The sequence below is a fragment of the Dipodomys merriami genome, unplaced genomic scaffold, assembly GCF_024711535.1.
Source record: "Dipodomys merriami isolate MVZ:Mamm:240054 unplaced genomic scaffold, mDipMer1.0.p SCAF_10, whole genome shotgun sequence".
Taxonomy (NCBI): domain Eukaryota; kingdom Metazoa; phylum Chordata; class Mammalia; order Rodentia; family Heteromyidae; genus Dipodomys; species Dipodomys merriami.
This window is the reverse complement of record NW_027202271.1, coordinates 45849960-45871773: the sequence shown is the minus strand read 5'-3', so window position 1 is coordinate 45871773 and position 21814 is coordinate 45849960. Positions and strand designations below refer to the sequence as shown.

The 21814-nt window shown below is 39.0% G+C and overlaps 1 protein-coding gene across 1 annotated transcript in view; it reads left to right on the top strand.

Moving 5' to 3' along the window:
* Cep83 (centrosomal protein 83) overlaps window positions 1–21814 on the top strand; it is an 82239-nt gene that overhangs the window by 47748 nt on the left and 12677 nt on the right. The window contains exons 9-13 of the mRNA XM_069990110.1: window positions 543–687; window positions 788–937; window positions 11858–11933; window positions 17950–18107; window positions 21540–21669. Coding sequence (XP_069846211.1) covers window positions 543–687; window positions 788–937; window positions 11858–11933; window positions 17950–18107; window positions 21540–21669 — 659 coding nt within the window. The remainder of the gene's footprint in view (window positions 1–542; window positions 688–787; window positions 938–11857; window positions 11934–17949; window positions 18108–21539; window positions 21670–21814) is intronic.

The following is a 21814-nucleotide window of genomic DNA, read 5'->3' as shown; positions in this document are numbered from 1 at the left end:
ATGCCAAGAAAGAAAGCCCCAGGCCCTGAGTCCTGGTACTGCCAAAAAGAAAAGTAATCTTATTACATGGAGGATTTTGGAATTCACTGGACAAATGTGAATTTTCCTTTATATATATATATATATATAAATGTAAATATATATGTGTATTATATATACATATGTGTGTATGTGCTAGAAACATAGCAGTTTTGAAGTGTCAATGATTTTGTTAAAATGTTAACTTGAAGGGCTGCAGCATCCCTTCAGAGATAAAGAAAATAAGCTCCTTTCATTATCAGCTATCAAGATTCAAATAAGTAAATGAATACAACTTTTTGGAAAAGTTTTTGTGTGTGTGAAAAAATAACTCTTAAGTTTTCATCTGTTTCATTCTTACTTTAAGAAGTTGATCAGTATGGGTCTTTGTGAAGACCTATCCAAAGGGACTTCCTACATTTTTAATTATTATACTGTCTTATATATATATGCTTGCTGTTAATTGTGAATTTTTTTCTTAATAATATTGACTATACTACATTTTTCTCCTTGAAATATATTAGGATTACAGTCAGACAATGAAATTCTCAAATCAGCTATTGAACACCATAAAATGCTCTTAGTAGAAAAGGATCGTGAATTAATACGGAAAGTACAGGCTGCCAAGGAAGAAGGTTATCAAAAACTTGTGTTATTACAAGATGAAAAGTAAGTACGTTAGCTTGCATTAAATCTCCTTGTGTATGAAAAAATTTTATTGTTGTATCATCTTTATCATAGTTCTTATAATTATCATCTGTTGTTTTAGGCTAGAACTTGAGAACAAATTAGCGGACTTAGAGAAAATGAAAGTGGAACATGATGTCTGGAGACAATCTGAAAAGGATCAGTGTGAAGAGAAATTGCGGGCTGCACAGATGTCTGAAGAATCAGCCAGAAGGGAACTTCAGAGCATTAGGTTATATTTGAATATATATTTTTAAATTTTGAAATATTTTCAATTAACAAAAATGATATAAAATCATCACAGATTTTATCTCCCTAATTTACTAAGTATTAACAACTTACATAATATTACAACAATTGAGAATAAGAAATTAGTAATATAGGGGCTGGAAAGGTGGCTCAATGGTAGAGTGCTTGCCTTGCATGCATGAGGCCCTGGGTTCGATTCCTCAGCACCACATAAGCAAAAAGAAAAAAGCCGGAAGTGGCACTGTGGCTCAAGTGATAGAGCACTGTCCTTGCGCTGAAGACCTGAGGGACAGCCCCCAGGCTCACAGTTCAGGCCCCACAACTGACAAAAAAAAAAAAAAAGAAAGAACTTAGTAATACATAATCCAAGTACTGGGTAGTTGGCCAAGTACAGAGTTCAAAGCTTGCCTGGTCAAAAAGTTAGCCAGACCCCAGCCCACCTCATCTTAACCAATATGCTGGGTGTAGTGATGAGAGTCGTGATCTTAGCTATGGGGAAGGTACAAGTAGAAAGGTGGGATAATTATGATCAGGCAAAATAACTAAAGCAAAAGGACTAGTGTCATGACACTTGCCTAACAAGCATGAAGTCCTAAGTTGACTCTCTTTTATTCTGTATATATAAATATATACTAATAAATATATATTTGTGTATTTTGCTTTGTGAAGGTTGACATGGTTCTAAAAGACAGAATGATACAAAAAACATTTATAAAAGAGACTGTAAAAAGAGTGGCACTATCATCTAGCTTCCTAAATTAGTTTGTTGGTAATTTCATTGGGATTGCATTTCCTTTTTTTTCAAATTTTTGTGCCAAAATAAATGTAGCAAAATTTGATCATCTTAACCATTTTAAGTGAACAATTTAATGGTAGGGATTGCATTTATAATATTTAACCTCACCTCTGTCTCTCTTTAGAGCTCTTTGCATTTTGTAAAACTGAAATTCTGTATCTGTTTCATAACACCTTGTCTCTCCTCTCAGCCTTGGCAGTCACTCTTCACTTTCTGCCTTTAATGACTTTCAGTACTCCAAGTACCTTGTAAAAGCGAGATCATGTTAGCTTTATTACTGGCTTGTTTCACTTAGCATGGTAATCTCAATGTTTATCTATTTTATAATGTGTTTTAGAATTTCCTTTGATTACTAACAAAATTTTGTTTGATTAGGAATTTTGGTAGGTGGAGGTGTAATTTAATGGCCTAGTACTTGCCTAAGTAGCTCAAAGCCTGAGTTCAAAATCCCAGTACTTTCCTCTCAACTCTAAGGGTCTGAGGGTAATAGTACAGGCTTGTAATCTCAGCTACTCAGTAAATAATTAGGAAGATCAAGGTTTGAGACCAGAATAAGTGAAAAGTTAGCAAGATCTCATCTTAATCTACAAGCCTGACATGATGGTGTATCAAGGTACACAGAAGACATAGATAAGAGGATCACTTACGCAGAGGCCTACTCTGGGCAAAAAATAAAAGCCCTATCAAAGGTCTGAGAGTATGTATGGCTCAAGTGGTAAGAACACCTGTCTAGTCAGTGTTAGGCCCCAAGTTTTAGATTACCAGTAATAATTATAAAAATAATTAACAATGGTTTGGTTTTTCTGCATTTAAGTTTTAGATGCAATTTATATATATATATATATATATTATATATATATTATATATATAATATATATAATATTATATATATATATATATATATATATATATATATATAATTTTAGCCAGGTGCTGATGGCTCACGCCTGTAATCCTAGCTACTCAGGAGGCTGAGATCTGAGGATCATGGTTCAAAGCCAGCCCGGGCAGAAAAGTCCTTGAGACTCTTATCTTCAATTAACCACCAGAAAACCAGAAGTGATGCTGTGGCTCAAGCGGTAGAGCGTTTGTCTTGAGCGAAGAGCATAGGGATAGCACCCAAGCCCAGAAGTTCAAGCCCCATGACCGACCAAAAAAAATCAAAATAAATTTTAAAAAATATTTATTTTTATTTATTTATATTTTTGTTGGTTGTGGGGCTTGAACTCTGGGCCTGAGCATTGTGCCTCAGCTCTTCAGCTCAAGGCTAGTGCTCTACCACTTGAGCCACAGCACCACTTCCAGTTTTCTGGTGGTTAATTGGAGATGAGTCTCATGGACTTTCCTGCCCAGGCTGGCTTTGAACTGTGTTCCTCAGATTTCAGTCTCCTGAGTAGCTAGGATTACAGGCATGAGCCACCAGTACCTGGTTAATAACTATTTTTAAAATTTTTATGTAAGTGTACAACTATTCCATCACCATTCTTGACCTCCTTTATTTTTTTTTATTACTTTTGTTGAAAATTAAGAGACTGTAAAACTATGTATCTGACTGTAGACTGTATTCTGTTCATCCATAATTCTGTCCTATCTTACACTAACACACAGTTGTAGTTATCATAGTGTCATAGGAAATTTGACTTAGGTTCAAGTCTTCTTTTCTGATCTTTTTTGTCAAGATTCTTTTGGATATTTTAGGTTTTGCTATCAATATAAATTTCAATATCACTTTTTTTTTTTCAGAAAGCTTCTTAAGATTTTGATGGGATTGTATTGAAACCTCATTTCTTAGATGTTTCTAAGACAATATGTGTGTGTATATGTATATATACACAAACATGAACATTTAAATACACACACATATAGTGCTGTCTTTTAAGTTTACTTTGGTCACTGTTATTGTTTGGAATTTAATTCTACTAATTTTCTTTAATTTTTATTGGTAAGAGTAGCCAGTGCAAAGAAATGTTTCCTTAGATTTTAATGGTTTTTGATAGTTTCTAACTTCAGTTTATATTTTCCTTTTGACTAGAATTGTTGAACAGGAAGTATATTCATTTTCTAAGCCTCCTGTAATAAATTACCATAGACTTGTCACTTAAACAACAGAAATTTATTTTCTCATATTTGTGGAGTCTAAAAGTGTGAAATGAAAGTGTCAGCTGACTTGGTCTCTCTGAGGCCAGTTCCCTTGGCTGGCTGATCATTCTTTCCTTATCCTCTGATGGACTTTTCTCTGTATATCCCATGTTCTGGTGTCATACTAGTAACTTCAGTTAACCTTAATTGCTTTTTATTTTTTGTACCAGTCCTTGGAGTTGAACTCAAGTTCTGGGTGCTGTCCCTAAGATTTTTTTTCTCAAGGCTAGTGCTCTACCACTTGAGGCACAGTACCACTTCTGGCTTTTTCTGAGTAGTTTTTTGGAAATTAGAGTCTCACTGACTTTCCTGCCCTGGCTGGTTTTGAATGTGATCCTCAGATCTCAGCCCCCAAAGTAGATAGGATTACAGGTGTTAGCCACCAATTCCCAATTCTTAATTTCTTCTTTAAAAGGGCCTTACCTCCAAACATAGCCTTACTCCAATGCCTTGCGGGGGGGGTGGGGGTGGGGTGGGGAGACTATAATTCTTGTAAAAATTTTTAGTTTAAGGTGGGAGAGAATTCCCCCGCCCCTTTTATTTTGTTGTGGAATCTAGTTTTATTGCACTGTGATCAGATGGTATGGTTTATATTTCCACTGCTTTCTGGAGCACACTGGGTTTTTGTCACTATATCAGGTCAGGACTAGGTGAAGCCCCCAAGGTATGAAATTTAAGGAGGCACTCACTTCCATGAGCAGACTGTACTTGCTTGCAGGTCAAAGTGAGTATTGCAAAATTTGCACTTGGCCACCTCAATTTCTTTATGCCAGGCTCAGTCCTGTTGTATTTGATCAGTTGTTGTCATATGAGTATATGGAAAGTACTCAATTTGATGAGTACAGTTGCTTTTCCACTTAATTATGTTATATTCTGAAAGTTGAAAATGTGCTTAGTATACCTAATCTACTTGTTCTCTTAGCTCTTAGTTTAGTGACACAGTACACTGTAGTGGTTCAGTTATTTGCCCTAGTGGTCACATGGCTTACCTAGGACCTTCTGCCACTGAACAGCACTGAGACACAGCCTTTATCTACTGAATTCAAATTTGGATGTACACTTTATCCTGCATGCATTTATTTTCACACTATTATAAAGCTGAAAAATGATAAATCCAGCCATTCTAAGTCAGGTAGCATCTGTGTAAAGTTTGACATATAGATGTGTGTAGGTGTATATATATAGATTACATACAGACATAAATACATAAGATCTACCTTATTAACAATTATGTACTCCTTTTTACTATTTGATCTGTCTGTACAAAGACTGATTGATATTAACATCTCCTGCTATTACTGCTCATTTTTCTTGTAGTTTTTGTGCCATAAAGGTGATTTATGTACTGTTTGGAATGTAGATAACTGTGAATTACATCTTGATTGTGATTTGTAGTTTTTAGTGTTACAAGGTGCTTTTCTTTTCCTCATTTAGTTCTTTTTTCCTTATACTCTATAATATCTAATAATACTGCTATTACTGATGTGCTATTTCCATTTGTTTGATGTGCCTTTGTCCTCTTATTTCTAAATTTTCTGCATCATTCTTTTTTTAAAAAAAAGTATGTATTTTGTACATAGAATATAGTCATATTAGCCTCAGAAAGATATAGAGCCATTGGGAAGAGGTTGTTTTTAATGAGTAAGTGAAGTCCATTCACCTATTATGAACTATTCACTAAAGATATGTAAGCAGAATTAAAAATTAGTTGTTAGATTTTGTTTATTTCCCTTTTTTTACAGTTGTTTTGAGATTGAGCATTTTCTGCCTTCCATTTATACTGAGGGAGTCATTTTGTACAGCTTCTTTTATATTCTTTTTGCTTAAATTGTTAAGTAAATTGTAAATTTAATTGTAAATTAAGACGATATCAGAGGACTTGCCTTTACTGTTGGCACCTCTGAGTTTCTTGTATCTGCTTTTTACGTTGTAAAATCTTAGTGACTTTGCTCATTATACCAATTACAGTTTAGTGACTTTTAAAAGTCACATTTATTAAGTTGTGTCTTACGTTTAAGACAAGGTTCTTTTTTTTTTTTTTTTTTTTTGTCGGTCGTGGGGCTTGAACTCTGGGCCTGGGCGCTGTCCCTCAGCTCTTCAGCTCAAGGCGAGCACTCTACCACTTGAGCTACAGCGCCACTTCCGGTTTTCTGGTGGTTTATTGGAGATAGGAGTCTCATGGTCTCTCCTGCCCGGGCTGGCTTTGAACCGCGATCCTCAGATCTCAGCCTCCTGAGTAGCTAGGATTACAGGCGTGAGCCACCAGCGCCCGGCTAAGACAAGGTTCTTGATCCACAGTTCTTAGGAAAGAACTGCTTCAGGTGTATTTATTACTTATTGTGTTAGATTTTTATGGACTGTTCAGTTGTTAGTGACTATGAATGATTTGGAAACCACAAATCTGTAACAGATTTTGAGAACCATTGTTCATCTCTTCAACTTTCAGTTGCTTATAGTATTTAACCATCTAAGACCAAAGTTTAAAATCTCTCTCTTCCCCAGGAACCCCATTCTATTATTGTGTCTATCATGACCCCACAATATAGCCAGTTAGAATCTTTTCTCTTAGAAGCTAAGCCTATTTCTTCTGCTTTGGGCTTCTGTTGCCATAGTGATAAAATGTTCATTATTCTCTTTTACTTAAAGACAATAATGAGCATGACCCTTAGGTTTTTTTGTTTTTTGGATTTTTTTTGAAAATGTTTAAAACACCTTTCATCCCTTGACTTTTTTTATTGTAAATAATTTTCTATGCCATTAGTCACTTTGATGTTTAGCTTCGATGCCTCTTCAGCTTCTCCAGATCATTTGCAATGTATAATTGACCCAACTTATTTTTAAAAGGACATAGTAACCACTGTGAAATCTCTAACAGGAGTATGTCACTAGATATGTGTTAAGTTTTTTGAACATTCTGCAGTTGTGGTTTTTTTCCTGTAGCATTTCTGATTTATTAATTCAGCTATATCTTGATCTATTTTTATCATTCATTAAAACAGATTGTAACTTCTCTTATTTTGGGTCTGTGATAGATCAGGCAGACACTATCTTTAGAAAAGAGGTCTTGGGCCAGGTGTTGGTGGCTCATGCCTGTAATCCTAGCTACTCAGGAGGGTGAGATCTGAGGATCATGGTTCAGAGCCACCCCTGGCAGGAAAGTCCGTGAGACTCTTATCTCCAGTTAACCACCAGAAAACCACAAGTGGCACTGTGGCTCAAGTGGTAGAATGCTCACCTTGAGCTGAAGAGCTGAGGGCCAGTGCTCAGGCCCAGAGTTCAAGCCCCACTACTGACAAAAAAAAAGAGAGAGAGAGAGAGAAAAGGTCTTGGTAAGATGAAAATTTCAAACCATTAAAATGGCTTCCTTTATCATTAGCCAGTCATATTGCCAAAAGCAAGTTTTTTTTAATAAAAGTATATTTCAAAAAGGCTTCCACACTACATTTATTTTATATGTAATGTTTATAAATTACCTGTACTGTAAAATTATAATAGTATTTAGTTCACTTTTGTTTATGGCAGAAATCCAACTTCAAGTAGGAATCAAATAAAAGGCTTCATTGGCTGACAAGTTGTAGAAAGGACAGGGGTTCTACCCTTCTCTTGGATCTGGAACTCAGCTGAACAGATAAAAGTGGCTTTCCTCCTTTTTTCTCCTTTTCTGTCTCCATTGCCTGCTTCTTTCCTATAGCTCTCTGTTAAGGCTCAGACTTAAGAAGATAGTTCTTTTTTGCCAGTTCAGGTCAGAAAAAGTCTCATAGAGAAAGGTTTGGTTCCCAGGGCCTGTCACTGTGAAAGGAGGATTGGACACACTAGCTTAGCCAGACTGTACCTGTCTTTGTGTAGTGGTTGATGTGCAGTTTAATGTCAGAAGTGGGGAGGAGGTATTTGGGGAAGAAGTAGCAGTAACTAACCAAGGGAAGGGACAATCAATCATTTAAGATATCCTGTAGTGGAAGTGGTACTGTGGCTCAAGTGGTAGAGCGATTGCCTTGAGCTGAATAGCTGAGGGACAGCGCCCAGGCCCAGAGTTCAAGCCCCATGACTGACCCCCCCCCCAAAAAAAAAAAACACACACACAAAAAAAACAATACCTTACTAGTCACTTTTAGGCCGGGCACTGGAGGCTCACACCTGTAATCCTAGCTACTCAGGAGGCTGAGATCTGAGGATCGCAGTTCAAAGCCAGCCTGGGCAGGAAAGTCCGGAGACTCCTATCCAATAAACCACTAGAAAACCGGAAGTGGTGCTGTAGCTCAAGTGATAGAGCGCTTGCCTTAAGCTGAAGGACAGCGCCCAAGCCCAGAGTTCAAGCCCCACGACCGACCAAAAAAAAAAAAAAAGATATCCTGTAGCAATAATGTAAGTTAATTTATCTTTTGCATGGCTTAAAGCCAGAGTTCTATTTTCTTTCCATTTGGGGCTATTTTTTTCTTAAGGTTTTTATAAACATTTGACATTTTGTTTCATCAGGTTAGAATTGATGTTGCTTATTGTGGGTATTTGCTTCTAAACATTTAGTATGTCATCATTTCTATTTATGCCCCATCTTGAGAAGAATAATCTGTTGTACTAGTAATAAGAAGCTGAGTAAATAATGGAGGTGATAGCGGTGAAGGACCAGGTGGTTCCTGTTACATGACTTAGCCTGTGATTTCTGTCAGTTGCTGTGTCCTGGTTTTGGTTCTGTAATCCTTTTTGGATTCAGTGGCTCTTATATCTCTCCAGGAAAGTCCTTTTCTGTTAATAATTGCCAGAATCAATTTCCAGTGCCTGCAGGTGGGGAAACTTGCTTTCAAAGGTTGGTATTAGAAGGCCATTGGCTATTTGCAAGAGACTTACTTGTTCTAGTAACTTTTTTTTTTAATTGTGAAAATACTGTACAGAGGGGTTACAATTACATGGGCAAGATAATGAGTACATTTCTTATCAAGCATTGTAGCCTCCTCCTTTGTTTCCCCTTCCCATCCCATCCTCCCCCGCCCCCACCTACCCAACCCCCCCCCCCCAACCACCAAAGTTGTAAAGTTCGTTTTCGACATACGACTTGTACGTCTCATTGTTGCAATGGGTCCACCTATATCCCTATTTAAACGATTTGTTTTTTTCCCTTCCCCTCCACAAATTATAACATCAAATACAGTGAAAGCAGGGGTTATAACATGGGGGAGGAATATACAAAGCAACAAAGAAATCATCTTATAAATGTGTTAGAAACAATTGCATGAAAGAAAAAAACATTTGAATGCATATCTTAGGGTTCATTTCCCTAACATCAACTTATCTGACCTTTTCTGCTTGACTCAAACATATACTAGTTATTGCAAATAAGGGAAACCATGGGACCTGTTTCTTTGAGCCTGGCTTACTTCACGTAATATAATTTTTTCCAAGTCTTTCCATTTCCTAACAAATGGGGCAATGTCATTCTTTCTGATGGAGGCATAGAATTCCATTGTGTATATATACCACATTTTCTTGATCCATTCATTTACTGAGGGGCATCTGGGTATTGACTTTTGACAATAGAGAAATCACATGTACAACCTTTCTTGTCATATTATTTTGAAACTAACAGCAAATAAAGGCAAGGGGTTACAGTAGAACCTTTACCATCCATTATGGTATAACTAGTGATGTTTAACTATTAATACCTAAAGTTAGATTAATTACAATTCTAAGAAATTAATCATACCAGCCCAGCCACATGTCTGATGCTCTATAGCAACTTGAAGATAGGTAGGGATTGTAAGTAATTTCATCAGCAAAGTACTTTGCCAAATAGCAATATTGGTCTGTTAAGGGCCAAGATTCTGACTTTGGTATTTTCCAGGATATTCAGAACCTATGGAACTACATTCAGCATGCATAGGTACTCAATAAATATTCATTCAAAGTTGAAATAGCACATATGAGCTGTGTGCCATAGAAAATCTATACCACAAGCAACTGTTGGCTGGCTACCTTGTACTTTGAAAGGAACTTGGAACTTCACCTTAATATTATTTTAAAAATTCTATTTAAATGTTCCCACAGCTGAATTCTCCATTGTACCTTGGTCCTCTATTCTGTCTCCTATTTCTACTTCCATAATTACTTCTAAAGTCTAAAGTAATTATAGTCTATTATTACCTAACTTATTTATCCTTCATTTTGATTTCTACTTAGCCAACTATTCATTAAAATGCTTGCGTGTGTGTGTGTGTGTGTGTGTGTGTGTGTGAGAGAGAGAGAGATCAAAGGCCTTACACATACCCTCCATCTGTCCTTCACCAACTTTCTCTACTGTAGCCTTCAAATCCCTGTTTATTATCAATCAATGTTTTGCACTTCCATACCAAGTAAAAAATAAAAATCTTCAGTAAAACTCGACTTTCTACTAATGACATATATAATCTGGAAACTCTTTTAAGTGAAAATTATTATAGCCTTGCCCTGCAAGAAAAGATCAACAAGGGAAATGAACATTTGTAAACTCAGACTATGTTGTTTGACTAACTTTCATTAAAAGTGATTTTCCCTTCGGTATTTTTGCATTGTTTATCTGTTTTCTTTTTCAGTTACTGATTTACAAGGTGTTCCTTAGCATTTATTGAAGTCTTTGATGTCTCTCTCAACCATTTCTCTGTTTCTTAATCCCATGCCACCATTCTTAGAAACTGCCTATCCATATGCTTGAACTATACCTTTAACCTTATAATACTTGTGTCTTCACTATGGCATTCTTATCTGCATTCTGCTTCCACTTTCCATACAATAGCTGCATCCTGGCCTTGTCATCTTCTAAATAACTCCCTTTAAAGACATAAGTGCCTTTTCTACTCCATTGAAACTGGTAGTCTTTGTTTCTCTTTTCTTTAATTAAGTCTGTTAACCTGACTTTGCTACCTTTTCAGCTTAGATTACTAGTAATAAGCATAGACTGGGGAATGAATTCTTCCACTTTCTTGATATCTTAAAATTTATTATCTCCCATCTGGTTTTATTCTTACCTTCCTTTCTATGATAGTGAAAATATTTTTTCTTTACTCCCAAAACAAACAGTAATTTTATTAATACTGTAACATCTTGCTTCATCATTCACACTTTTTTCCATGTATATTATATGGAAATCTTTGCTTTTCTGTGACAGACTCTTGTTTTGCCTTCAAGGTCTAGTTCAGATTTCATGTCTTTTCCATAGTTTTTACTGATCCCCTACTGAACTTAATTGTACTTTTCCATACATTCGTCTTCCAATATGACTTACTATCTTTTGAAATATGAGACAACTTAAATATTCAAAGCCTAAGCAGAAGAGAAACTAGTTTATTCCTAAATCCACTACATTGTGTTTTGAAAGAATATTTTTAACTATTGTATATGGAGATTTGAAACTGTTAATATATCTAAACCATTAGATGCTTATTAAGGTTCATTTTGTTTAAGATCCATTATTCCTTAAAATATTAAATGTAACAATTTTAAATCATGAATTTTCTCCTAAGAATATATATATATATATATATATATTTTTTTTTTTTTGGGGGGGGGGGGTCTGGCCGTGGGGCCTAAACTCTGGGCCTGGGCGCTGTCCCTCAGCTCTTCAGCTCAAGGCTAGCTCTCTACCACTTGAGCCACAGCACCACTTCTGACTTTTTTCTTTTTGCTTATGTGGTGCTGAGGAATCGAACCTAGGGCCTCAGGCATGCAAGGCAAGCATTCTACCACTGAGCCACCTTCCCAGTCCATCCTAAGAATATCTTAACATTATTTTAGATTCTAGCACAGTACTTTTTCAGCAAAGTATGTTGTTTTAGTTATATATGAGATGGATTAGCTTCTAGAAGTCTACACCTTTGTGATTGCACCAACCACTTTGCCTAGTACAGTGCCTGGTAGACAATAGATATTCAATGAAATGATTATCTTATTTGGTAAAATGAATTATGGATTTGTTGTGTCTTCTGTTTGACTTGTGGTTTTTAGGTTAAAACTTCAACAACAAATTGTGAATGTTGAAAATGCAGAGAAAGAAAAGAATGAGAATTCTGATCTGAAGCAGGTATGATGCTTTTACTTTTAAAGCATTTTAAAATTGTGTTTTGTGCCAGGCACTGGTGGCTCATACCTGTAATTCCAGCTCTCAAAAGACCCAAGATCTGAGTATCAAAGTTCAAAGGCAGAACAATTCAAGAGACTCTCCAGTTAACCAGTAAAAAAGCTGGGCTAGAGAGGTAGCTGAAGTGGTAGAGTGGCAGCCATGAGCAGAAAAGATGAGCTCAAGGCCCTGGTACTAACACATACACACAAAAAAATGATATTTTGTAGTTACTGGAATTTCTTATATAACTCTAATGATCTGATCACAACAACTGATAAATTGATGAGTGATATGTAAAAGAAAATACTTCAACTTCTGTTTTAATTTAGTAGACTAGTTTTGCTGACATTTGTATTAATGTATTTATGTGCTGTGGCCCATGACAAATTTAAGAAATGTACATAAAGGGCAGTATTTTAGTAATCAGAACTTTAAATTTATTATTATTGACATGATTATTATTACTATTTTGGTGGTTAATTGAAGATAAGAGTCTCAAGAACATTCCTGCCTGATTTGGGCTTGAGCCACAATCCTCAGATCTCAGTCTTGTGAGTAGCTAGGATTATACGTGTCAGCCACTGACATTGTATAAAATTTTAATTTTAATTAGCTTAAAAGTTGGTTAGAAATATTGCCTATATTTTAAGCCAATTAATTGGCTTGTAACTAACCTTTATCTATTGTTGGCCATATCTCTGTGAAATCTAAGAATTATATTTATGGAAAAAAGTAAAAGAAAAATTTATATAATGTTAGGCCAAAATACATAAGAGTATTCTTTCTGAATTCTCTTTTACTTATTATTTAAAATGAGGTTTTTTTGTCTATATACTATGAAGTAGTGAAAATTCCATTTTTAGGATTTATGCTTTTATGTTACCTGAGACTGCTTTACATGTGCAGACTTGGTTCTTAAATATCAACTAGGAGGACATAACATTTGAGTCTCTGGGAGAAATTACCTGGTGTCGTTGGCATTGTGGTTTCTGTCATCCCATGAATGTAGAAGCATTAATCTCATTGAAGACTGCTTATTTGGAAACTATAATGTACATTTAAAGTTTGCCACTCTACTATTAGTCTACACAAAGACATTCATTCTCAGAATCCTGAAGATCCCCATTTTACTTTGTTTTGTGGATATGCATAGTCCTATCTTATTTGGCTTTAATACCTTCAGGAAGTAATGACATTATTTCCCATTTATTTAATAAAAGGAAAATGTAACCCAGGCAGAAAGTAACCCAAAAGACCATGCGGACAGAAGTCAAGTAGAGGAAAAGATTTATTGCCAGCAGAGCTGACAAGGCCAAGTTCTCATGAGGAAAGGGAGAAAATGGCACCATGGCTCCTTGGGAGGCCCCTTATATCATGGGGGGCCGGAAGTGGGAGGTGCCTTACCTACTGCGCAAGTGCTGCCATCAAAGGCAGAGACTAGGTCTGTGAGGTGGGCATTTCCTCACATTTCCCCCCTTTTTGCATTAATATGTGCATTACTGGGCAGGGAATATGGGCGAAGGTCTTGTCTTCTGGAGCTCCTTCCTGCTGAGAAGGGGGCACTGTAGTCAATGAGGGGGAGAGGAGTGCCAGGTACTATACACAAAGTTGACCAAGGTCGTGATGATTATGAAGATTTTACTTGTCTGGAGCAGGGTCCTCTGGTTCCTCAATGACTGAAGGAAGACTGGATCCGATCTTTTTTATCCGTAGAGATAGGGGTCCAGTTGGCTCAGAGGCAGATGGGAATCCAGTGTGGACATCCCTGAATCTGTACGGCTGTGGAAGTAGAGTGACTGAGTAGGGTCCCTCCCACTTAGCAGAGAGCTTGGTGGAACCAGGTGGGGTCCACCTCAGAGGGTGGGTAAGGGAAATCTGAGGGGTCGCTAGGTGAGCCTACTAAAGCCATCAACAATGAGATCGCAGGGGAGGGGGAGGTCAAGTCATTATCGCGTTGTGCCAATGGGGAAGGGCATAGGGTAATGGAGGCTCCAAATCTGGCCAAGAGATCTCTACCCAGCAGTGGAACTGGATAATGGAAGATAACAAGAAAAGAGTGACAGAAGGCCACTCCTGAAAAAAGACAAATGATGGGGGGGGGGCGGTTGGGGTTTGTAAGGTTTTCCCTCCACCCCGACTATGGAGGTATCGGCTAGGTAGGTCTGGCCATGGAACTCAGTAAGCACTGAATACATAGCACCTGTGTCCACAAAAGCTAGGTCATCCTACTTGCAACCATGATTGTCACCCTGGGTTCCTGCGTGATGATAGAAGTGGTCGGGGCCAGGAGTCCAGGACCTCCTCAGTCTTCTCTGGCTGCCAGTCCCAGAGTGCCAGGAGGGGATGATGCGGCCTTAGTGGATGGCCACAGTCTCTGAGAAGATGATAGTCCACGGTCCAATGCCCTGAAACCTTGCACTTGGGGCATGGTTGGGTTGGCTCACATGGCTGTGGGCAGGCTGGGTCCCTATGGCCTAACTGGCCACATTGGTAGCACGGCTTCTTCAGGACGCAGGTTTCTCTCCAGTGCCCCTTTCAACCACAGACATCGCAGGGCTCAGGTGGACCCCCTCAGAAAAGGGTTGCAAGGCCGGAGGCTGGTAGATTTTTGGCTAGCATCTGGTATTCGAGCTGTTTGGCCTTTTCCTCCCTGCTGTGATACACCTTAAAGGCTGCCTCCATAGCCTTACCAGTGGGGATTAGGGGCTCCCTGTCTAGTTTTTTAAATTTATCCTAGATGTCTGGAGCAGATTGATTAATAAAATGAGTCATTAAACAGAGTTGGGGTCTAGGTTAGTGTATTGAAGGAGGGTCTGACTCAGTCTGGCCCAAAAGGCAGATGGGTTTTCTTTTTGTCTTGTATGACTGTGGCCATTGTGTCACAGTTGAGGGCTTTGCAGCCCGCCTGGTTGAGACTCTCCATTTTACAGTCAATAAATTAGTTTCACCTTTGGCGACCACCTTGGGAATTGTAATCCCAGTGAGGCTTCTGGTTAGGCACTGCCTCAGTCCCAATTGGGTGATAGGGGGTGGTCCGGTGGTTCTCATCTGCATGGGCCTTTTCCCAAACATTTTGCTGTTGCCCTGGTAGAAGGGTACTATTCAAGTATATCTTGAATACGCATCACGCCAGGTTACTTCATAGGATAGAAATACCTGCTGAAGCTTCTTGATGTAGGCAGTAGGATTGGCAGAGAAAGACCCCACACGTGTCTGAATCTGTGCTAGGTCATTTAATGAGAACAGCATATGCACTGACTATGCCATTGGCCCCTGCCACCTCGTGTAATGGGAGAATTAGGGCTAAAGTAGAATTCTGATCTGTAGCAGGCCCTGGGTAAGGATGGTGCTCAATGTTTCTGTAAGGCATGTAACAACTTCCAGGGCATCTTTTAGCTGAGACAGCTGGTTTGCAGTGGCCAAGCCAGGTGTGCTTTTGTCCTGTGAGGGGGGGGCGGGGGTTACCGAGAGAAGGGGGCCTTGGCCTTGGATGGTGCGGGAGCAGAGGATGTGGGAATGGGTGACCAGCGGATTGAGGGCTGCCACCTCCGATGGAAGTCCCATCCCCTTCAGTGGAAGTTCCACCTCCTTTAGTGGAAGTCCAATCTCCTCCCGTGCAGCCTAAGGGGTCTGTTGCCCCACCTGTTCGAAATGGCAACTCATCTGGAATAGAATCTGGGTTATGAGCCGGAGGCCTTGTGGCCAGGAGTAGTTGAGAAGGAGAACATAAGGACTCAGGAAGAAGTTTAGTTTGGAGGAAGGAGAGAAAGAAAGAAAGCATCTACGTAGCTGGCCTCCTTTAACCTGCCTGACTGCCTGCAGAAATTGGATGGATCCCATATAATAATTGGGATCCAGTGTCCCATGAATGGGCCATGTGGACTCATTGTCCAGTGAATACTCAGAGCTCAGTACAGAAGTATCTGAGCTCCTGTGAATCAATGTCAGATTCAAGTTGGAGCACTTTTAGATTATTTTAAGAGATAACCCAAGGGGAAGTCCTGAAGAATGTTAGGAATATTAGAGATTGTGCCCTCCCATGGTAAGTAATCTGGAACCAAAAGCTTCCTGCAAAGCGTCCTTGGCAGTGCAATTTGGCTCAAAAAAGAGGTAAACAACCAATGGGAAATGTCCTCACGTTTCTCCAAGCATTCCTTGGCCACAGAGGCCTTGGAAATGTGGCTTAGATACTTGGCCAAGTTTTTTTTTTTGGGGGGGGGGATGGCTGAAGACCCCTGCCAGAGGTATGGAGCCTGTACTATGAAATCTAAGCCTCTAGACTCTTCACTTACCTGGGAGTAGGACTTGATCAGCTGCTGGCAGACGTGTAGGAGGCATTTGATCAGTAGGAAACCAGCTCGGAGGTCTGCCTAGGACTGTGGGTTAGTTCTGGGGATCGCTGTCAGGGCCCTCCCAGCATCAGGGGTTGGGGGAGCAAATCCACTGGGGAGCCCTGTACAGGCCACCAAAATGAAAGGAAAATGTAACACAGGCAGAAAGTAACCCAAAAGACCACGTGGACAGAAGTCAAGTAGAGGAAAAGATTTATTGCCAGCAGAGCTGACAAGACCAAGTTCTCATGAGAAAGGGAGAAAATGGCGCTGTCTGACTCCTTGGAGGCCCCTTTTTATATCGTCGGGGGCCGGAAGTGGGAGGTGCCTCACTGCGTAGGCGCCCTCGAAGGAGATTAGATCTGCAAGGTGGGCATTTCCTTACATTTAATATGTTACACCAAGAATCTTGGTTCTTGTTGGGTGTAGTGGCATATACCTATATTTCTTTTTTCTTTTTTCTTTTTTGGGTCCGGTTGTGGGGCCTAAACTCTGGGCCTGGGCACTGTCCCTCAGCTCTTCAGCTCAAGGCTAGCGCTCTACCACTTGAGCCACAGCACCACTTTCCGGCCTTTTTCTTTTTGTTTATGTGGTACTGAGGAATCGAACCCAGGGCCTCAGGCATGCAAGGCAAGCGCTCTACCACTGAGCCACTTTCCCATCCCCTGTACCCATATTTCTAACACAAAAGCTGAGGCAAAGGATTGTGAGTTTGAGGGCAGCCTGGGCTACATCATAAGATCCTGTCTCCAAAAACAAAATTTTTCTTTTGGCTTTTGAATGTCCTTCTTTAGGTCCCTCTCTTTCTTGATTCTGTTTGCTCCTCACTGTCTGAGCGAATAGCTAAAAAGGTAAAAGGACATGAAAGGAAAATGAAGGCTTTTATTGTTTTTTTAGTTGATAAAATAACCTGTGGGAGATGTAGATAAAACTGAGCATAGCGTATAATATTTAGATATAACTTAGAGGCAGTGTGACTCTTTCTAGCTTGTCCATCTATAATGACATAATTACTTTTCATGAGGAAAAAGTACTCCCAGATGAAGGTAAATTAGGATGGAGTGCAAGCCCCAAGTGTCAATGCGGCTTGATAAATGCCTCTAGAGGCCAAGGAATCCCTAGGTTTCCTTAGATTTCTCAGAATACTTTCTGACAAACACTGGACATGCAAGATGCTTAGAAGTTAAGAAAAACAAGGCAAGAGTGGTCCTGCTTTTATTATCCCCAACTATTCTGACTTCTGAGAGCAAACTACGCAGAAGGGAGGCTGATCGTCAGGTATGTGGCAGGTTTCTTAAGCTGTTTCCCCATCTGACTTACATTCTCAGCCTAGTTTGTCTGCTCTGAACTCCTCATAGCCTTTCTCCCACTCCCAATACCTCTAGCCTTTCTCCCACTCCCAGTACCTCTTGTACCATGTGTATTTGGGGAAGAAAAGAAGAGAATCAGACCAAGGAACATTTAGTTATCAACCGTCTCTGGTTATAGAAGGAAATGTTGCTAGCTGCTGCTAGTTCTTAATGTTGGGGCATCCTTGAGAGCACCCCAGTACTTGTGAGGGGAGATAGTCAGTATCCCCTACTTCTCACATACCTTACTGTGTGTGTGTAGTGGTTTTATGTTTCTCTTTTTTCTTCTCTTTTAAGCAAGTCAGTCATTTGCAGATCCAGGTGACCTCACTGACACAGTCAGAGAATGACCTGCTGAATTCAAATGAAATGCTCAAGGAAACATTGGAGAGATTAAAGCAGGAATGCCGAAGTTTAAGAAGCCAAGCTGAAAAAGTGCAACTAGAGGCTGAAAAGTAGGTTGTTCCTTTTTTTTGTTAATGTAAACATTTTGCCGCATAACATGTATTTTACTGATATGTTTATGTTTAGCTACAAATACCCTTGGATAGTATATTTCTATAAAATAAACTTTTGGGATAGCCTCAGTTGATTTTTAAAAAATTAAGAAGGCAAATAGCCTTTTAAAATTCTGCCTCAGAGTATTTTGCAAACTTACAAAGAAAAACTATTCAATTAGCAAACTTAAACATTCCTTCAGAATACCAGAGAACAGAGTGATGTGATTGTGGTTGTGTGTAGGTGTTTGTGCGCGTGTATGCATGCACGTGTTTATTCTTGTGCACATAAAAACTTCCTTCTTGGAATTACTACCAGACCTTTGGATTTTCCTTTTGAAAAGATAATTTGGGCCTTGCATTTTGTTAGTAAAAGACAACAGAATAAACTAGTAGGAAAAGATTTATTCATTTATTTTACTGGTCCTGGGTCTTGAGCCTGGGCATTGTCCTGAGCTTTTTTGCTCAAGGCTATAGTGCTCTAGCACTTAGGCCGTAGCTCCAGCTTAGCATTTTTATTTTATATTTATTTTTTGTGTGTGTGCTTAATTGGAGATAAGAGTTTCATGGACTTTCCTGGCTGACTTCAAACTTCTATTGTCAGGTCTTTATCTTCTGAGTTGCTAGGATTATAGGCATTAACCACTGACTCCTGGCAGAAAAATTACTTTGGTTATTTTCATAGTCTTATATTCTCTGAACATTTTATTTAGATGTGGCAGAGGGGATAGGGATGCAGCTCAATGGTTGTGTCTGCTAACATGCATAAAGCCCTGCATTCAATCCCAGCATCATAAGGATAGAGAAATACATAGATGAACTATTTTGTGGTTTTTTTGTTTATAAAATGTTGCTACATTTTTTTATTTCTATCTGTAAAATACTGTCTTCTCAAATTTGTTCTTCAATCATAAACTTTTTTCCCACTTTTTTCCTGTTATTTCGTATTTTAAGACTTGTCCATAGTTTTATATGTAGAATTGAATTTCAGGAAAAGGAGGTAAGAAAGATGTCATTCCAGGGAGTTCACTTTTTGTTGTTGTTGTTGGTGGTCATGGGGCTTGAACTCTGGGCCTGGGCGCTGTCCCTCAGCTCTTCAGCTCAAGGCCAGTACTCTACTGCTTGAGCCACACCACCACTTCCAGTTTTCTAGTGGTTTATTGGACTTTCCTGCCCAGGCTGGCTTTGACCTGTGATCCTTCCATCTCAGCCTCCTGAGTAGCTAGGATTTTTGACTTGAGCCACTGGCGCCCAGTTACTTTTTGTTTTTTATAAGCAAAAGATATTTTTTAAACCTCAGGAATAGAAATTCATATTTTATAAATCAAAGTATTTGAAATGACAATATAGCTACCAAGTTTAAGTAGTTCTTAGTTTAGAATGTTATTCATAGGATTGTATAGAAGAAAACAACAGAACTGGAGGTCTGAATATAATTTTAGTTTAAGTTAACCTACTTAAATTCTGTATCACCTTAGGGTAGTAATTCTTATTGTTTGTAATGTCCCCAGTAAGGACATTTAAAAGTAATATAAAATGGGCATACTATCTTTAAAGTTAAATTGTGATGTTATCTTAAAATATCATTTATATGAATTTTACTCTCTAATCAGAAAACATACTTCATTGACTTGATACCCAGCTTGATTTTCTTTTGTCATCCTCCCCCCTTTTACTGGGATTTAAATGCATGCATTTAAATACATTTTTGCTCTTATTATTTTGAGATAAGGTCTTGCCTTTCTCACAAGCTGGCCTGTACTTTGATCTTATTTATACTTTCTCTGTGATCCTTTTAGCTACACTTTCTGCTGTAGCTGTGATGACAGGTATGCACTAGAACACCCAGCCTTGTTCTTGCTAGACAAACATTCTACTAAGCTATGCTTCCATCTCTGTTGTTGCAGTTGTTTTTGTTTGTTTCTTTGTTTCTCTTCTTTTCAGTGGTCTTAGGAATTGAATTCAAGGCCTAGGACTTGTTAAACAGTTAGTTGTTCTACCATTTGATCTATGTCCCAACCTTTTCTTCTATTACTTAATTTTGAGTTAGGTTCCTTATTTACTATGCCCAGGCTAGCCTGGGCTGCAGTCCTCCTACTTGTGCTTTCCCATCTTGATGAGGATGACAAGAGCACACCACTACCCCCAACCATTATGCTTCCCTAGTAGCTGTAATAATAAGTGTGTACCACCTATGGACCAGTCCTGTCCATTGTTTGGAGTTGTGGGTTTTTTTTTTTTTTTGGTCATGGAGCCTGAACTCTGGGCCTGGGCGCTGTCCCTCAGCTCTTCAGCTCAAGGATAGCACTCTACCACATGAGCCACAGCACCACTTCTGGCTTTTTCGGCTTATGTGGTACTGAGGAATCAAACCCAGGGCCTCATGCATGCAAGGCAAGCACTCTACCACTGAGCCTCCTTCCCAGCCCCATTGTTTGGCATTTTGATCACTTCTTTTTGCCTGGGCTGGCTTTGAACTTTGAACCCCTGATCATTGACCCCATCTTCCAAAACAGCTGGGATCACACTCTTGGCCTGCACTGTATTTTGTTTTTTGTTGTTGTTGCTTTTTCTTGAGGGGGGTGGGTAGGCAATACTGGAGTTTGAACTCAAGGCTTTGGGCTTAACTCTGCTGGCTTGTGGGCTGTCATTCTACCACTTTAGACACACCTTCAACCCAGCTTTTTGCTAGTTCTTTTTGAGGTTTAGTTTTTGAGATTTGAGTTTAGTAGACTTTTCTGCCTGGACAGGTCTTGATCCACCATCCTCTGAATCACAGCTTCTAGAATAGCTAGGATTACATGTGTGAGCCACTGATGCCTGACTATGCTAGTTATTTTTTAGATAGCATATTGCTTCCTCCTTTGGCACACACCTGGACTGAGAACCACCTATCTTAGGCTCCCCTTTGAAGCTGGGATGATAAGCCTGGCTCCTTCTTTTTTTTTTTTTTTTGCTTATGTGGTGCTGAGGAATCGAACCCAGGGCCTCATACATGCAAGGCAAGCACTCTACCACCGAGCCACCTTCCCAGCCCCTAAGCCTGACTCCTTCTATTTAGATTGAGTCTCATGGATTTTTCTGCCCAGGCTGGCCTGGAATCACAAGTCTTCTGATCTTGGCCTCCCAGACACAATAAAAGACCTGGCAGAAGTACCTAACTTGAAGGGCATTTTTGAAAACAATATACTCACTGTTCTAATCCAGAGCCTGATTCATAAGAAATTCTCTGTAATGGTTGTATTAGTAAATCTGTGTCCATACACATATACATATAAACCTGCAATTGGAAGTGTTTGGTCAGCAACAGTGAATTTGTGTATACTTGGGATGATATTTATTATAAGAATTTATGTTAACTTCCATACTTTGCATATATTCTTCTGGCAGAACATTGGAAGAAAAACAAATACAGTGGTTGGAAGAAAAGCATAAGCTTCACGAGCGTATCAAAGACAGAGAAGAAAAGTATAATCAAGCTAAAGAGAAACTACAACGAGCTGCAACTGCTCAGAAAAAGGCAAGTAGTAGTGATAAACAGGGCACATTTAAACTAAGGGTAGGGCTTGATTTTGTTTAAAGTTGATTTGTACTTTACCCACATGGCTAGGATGACACTTATTGGTTGAGAAGGGAGTCTCATGAACTTTATAGCCCAGACTAGC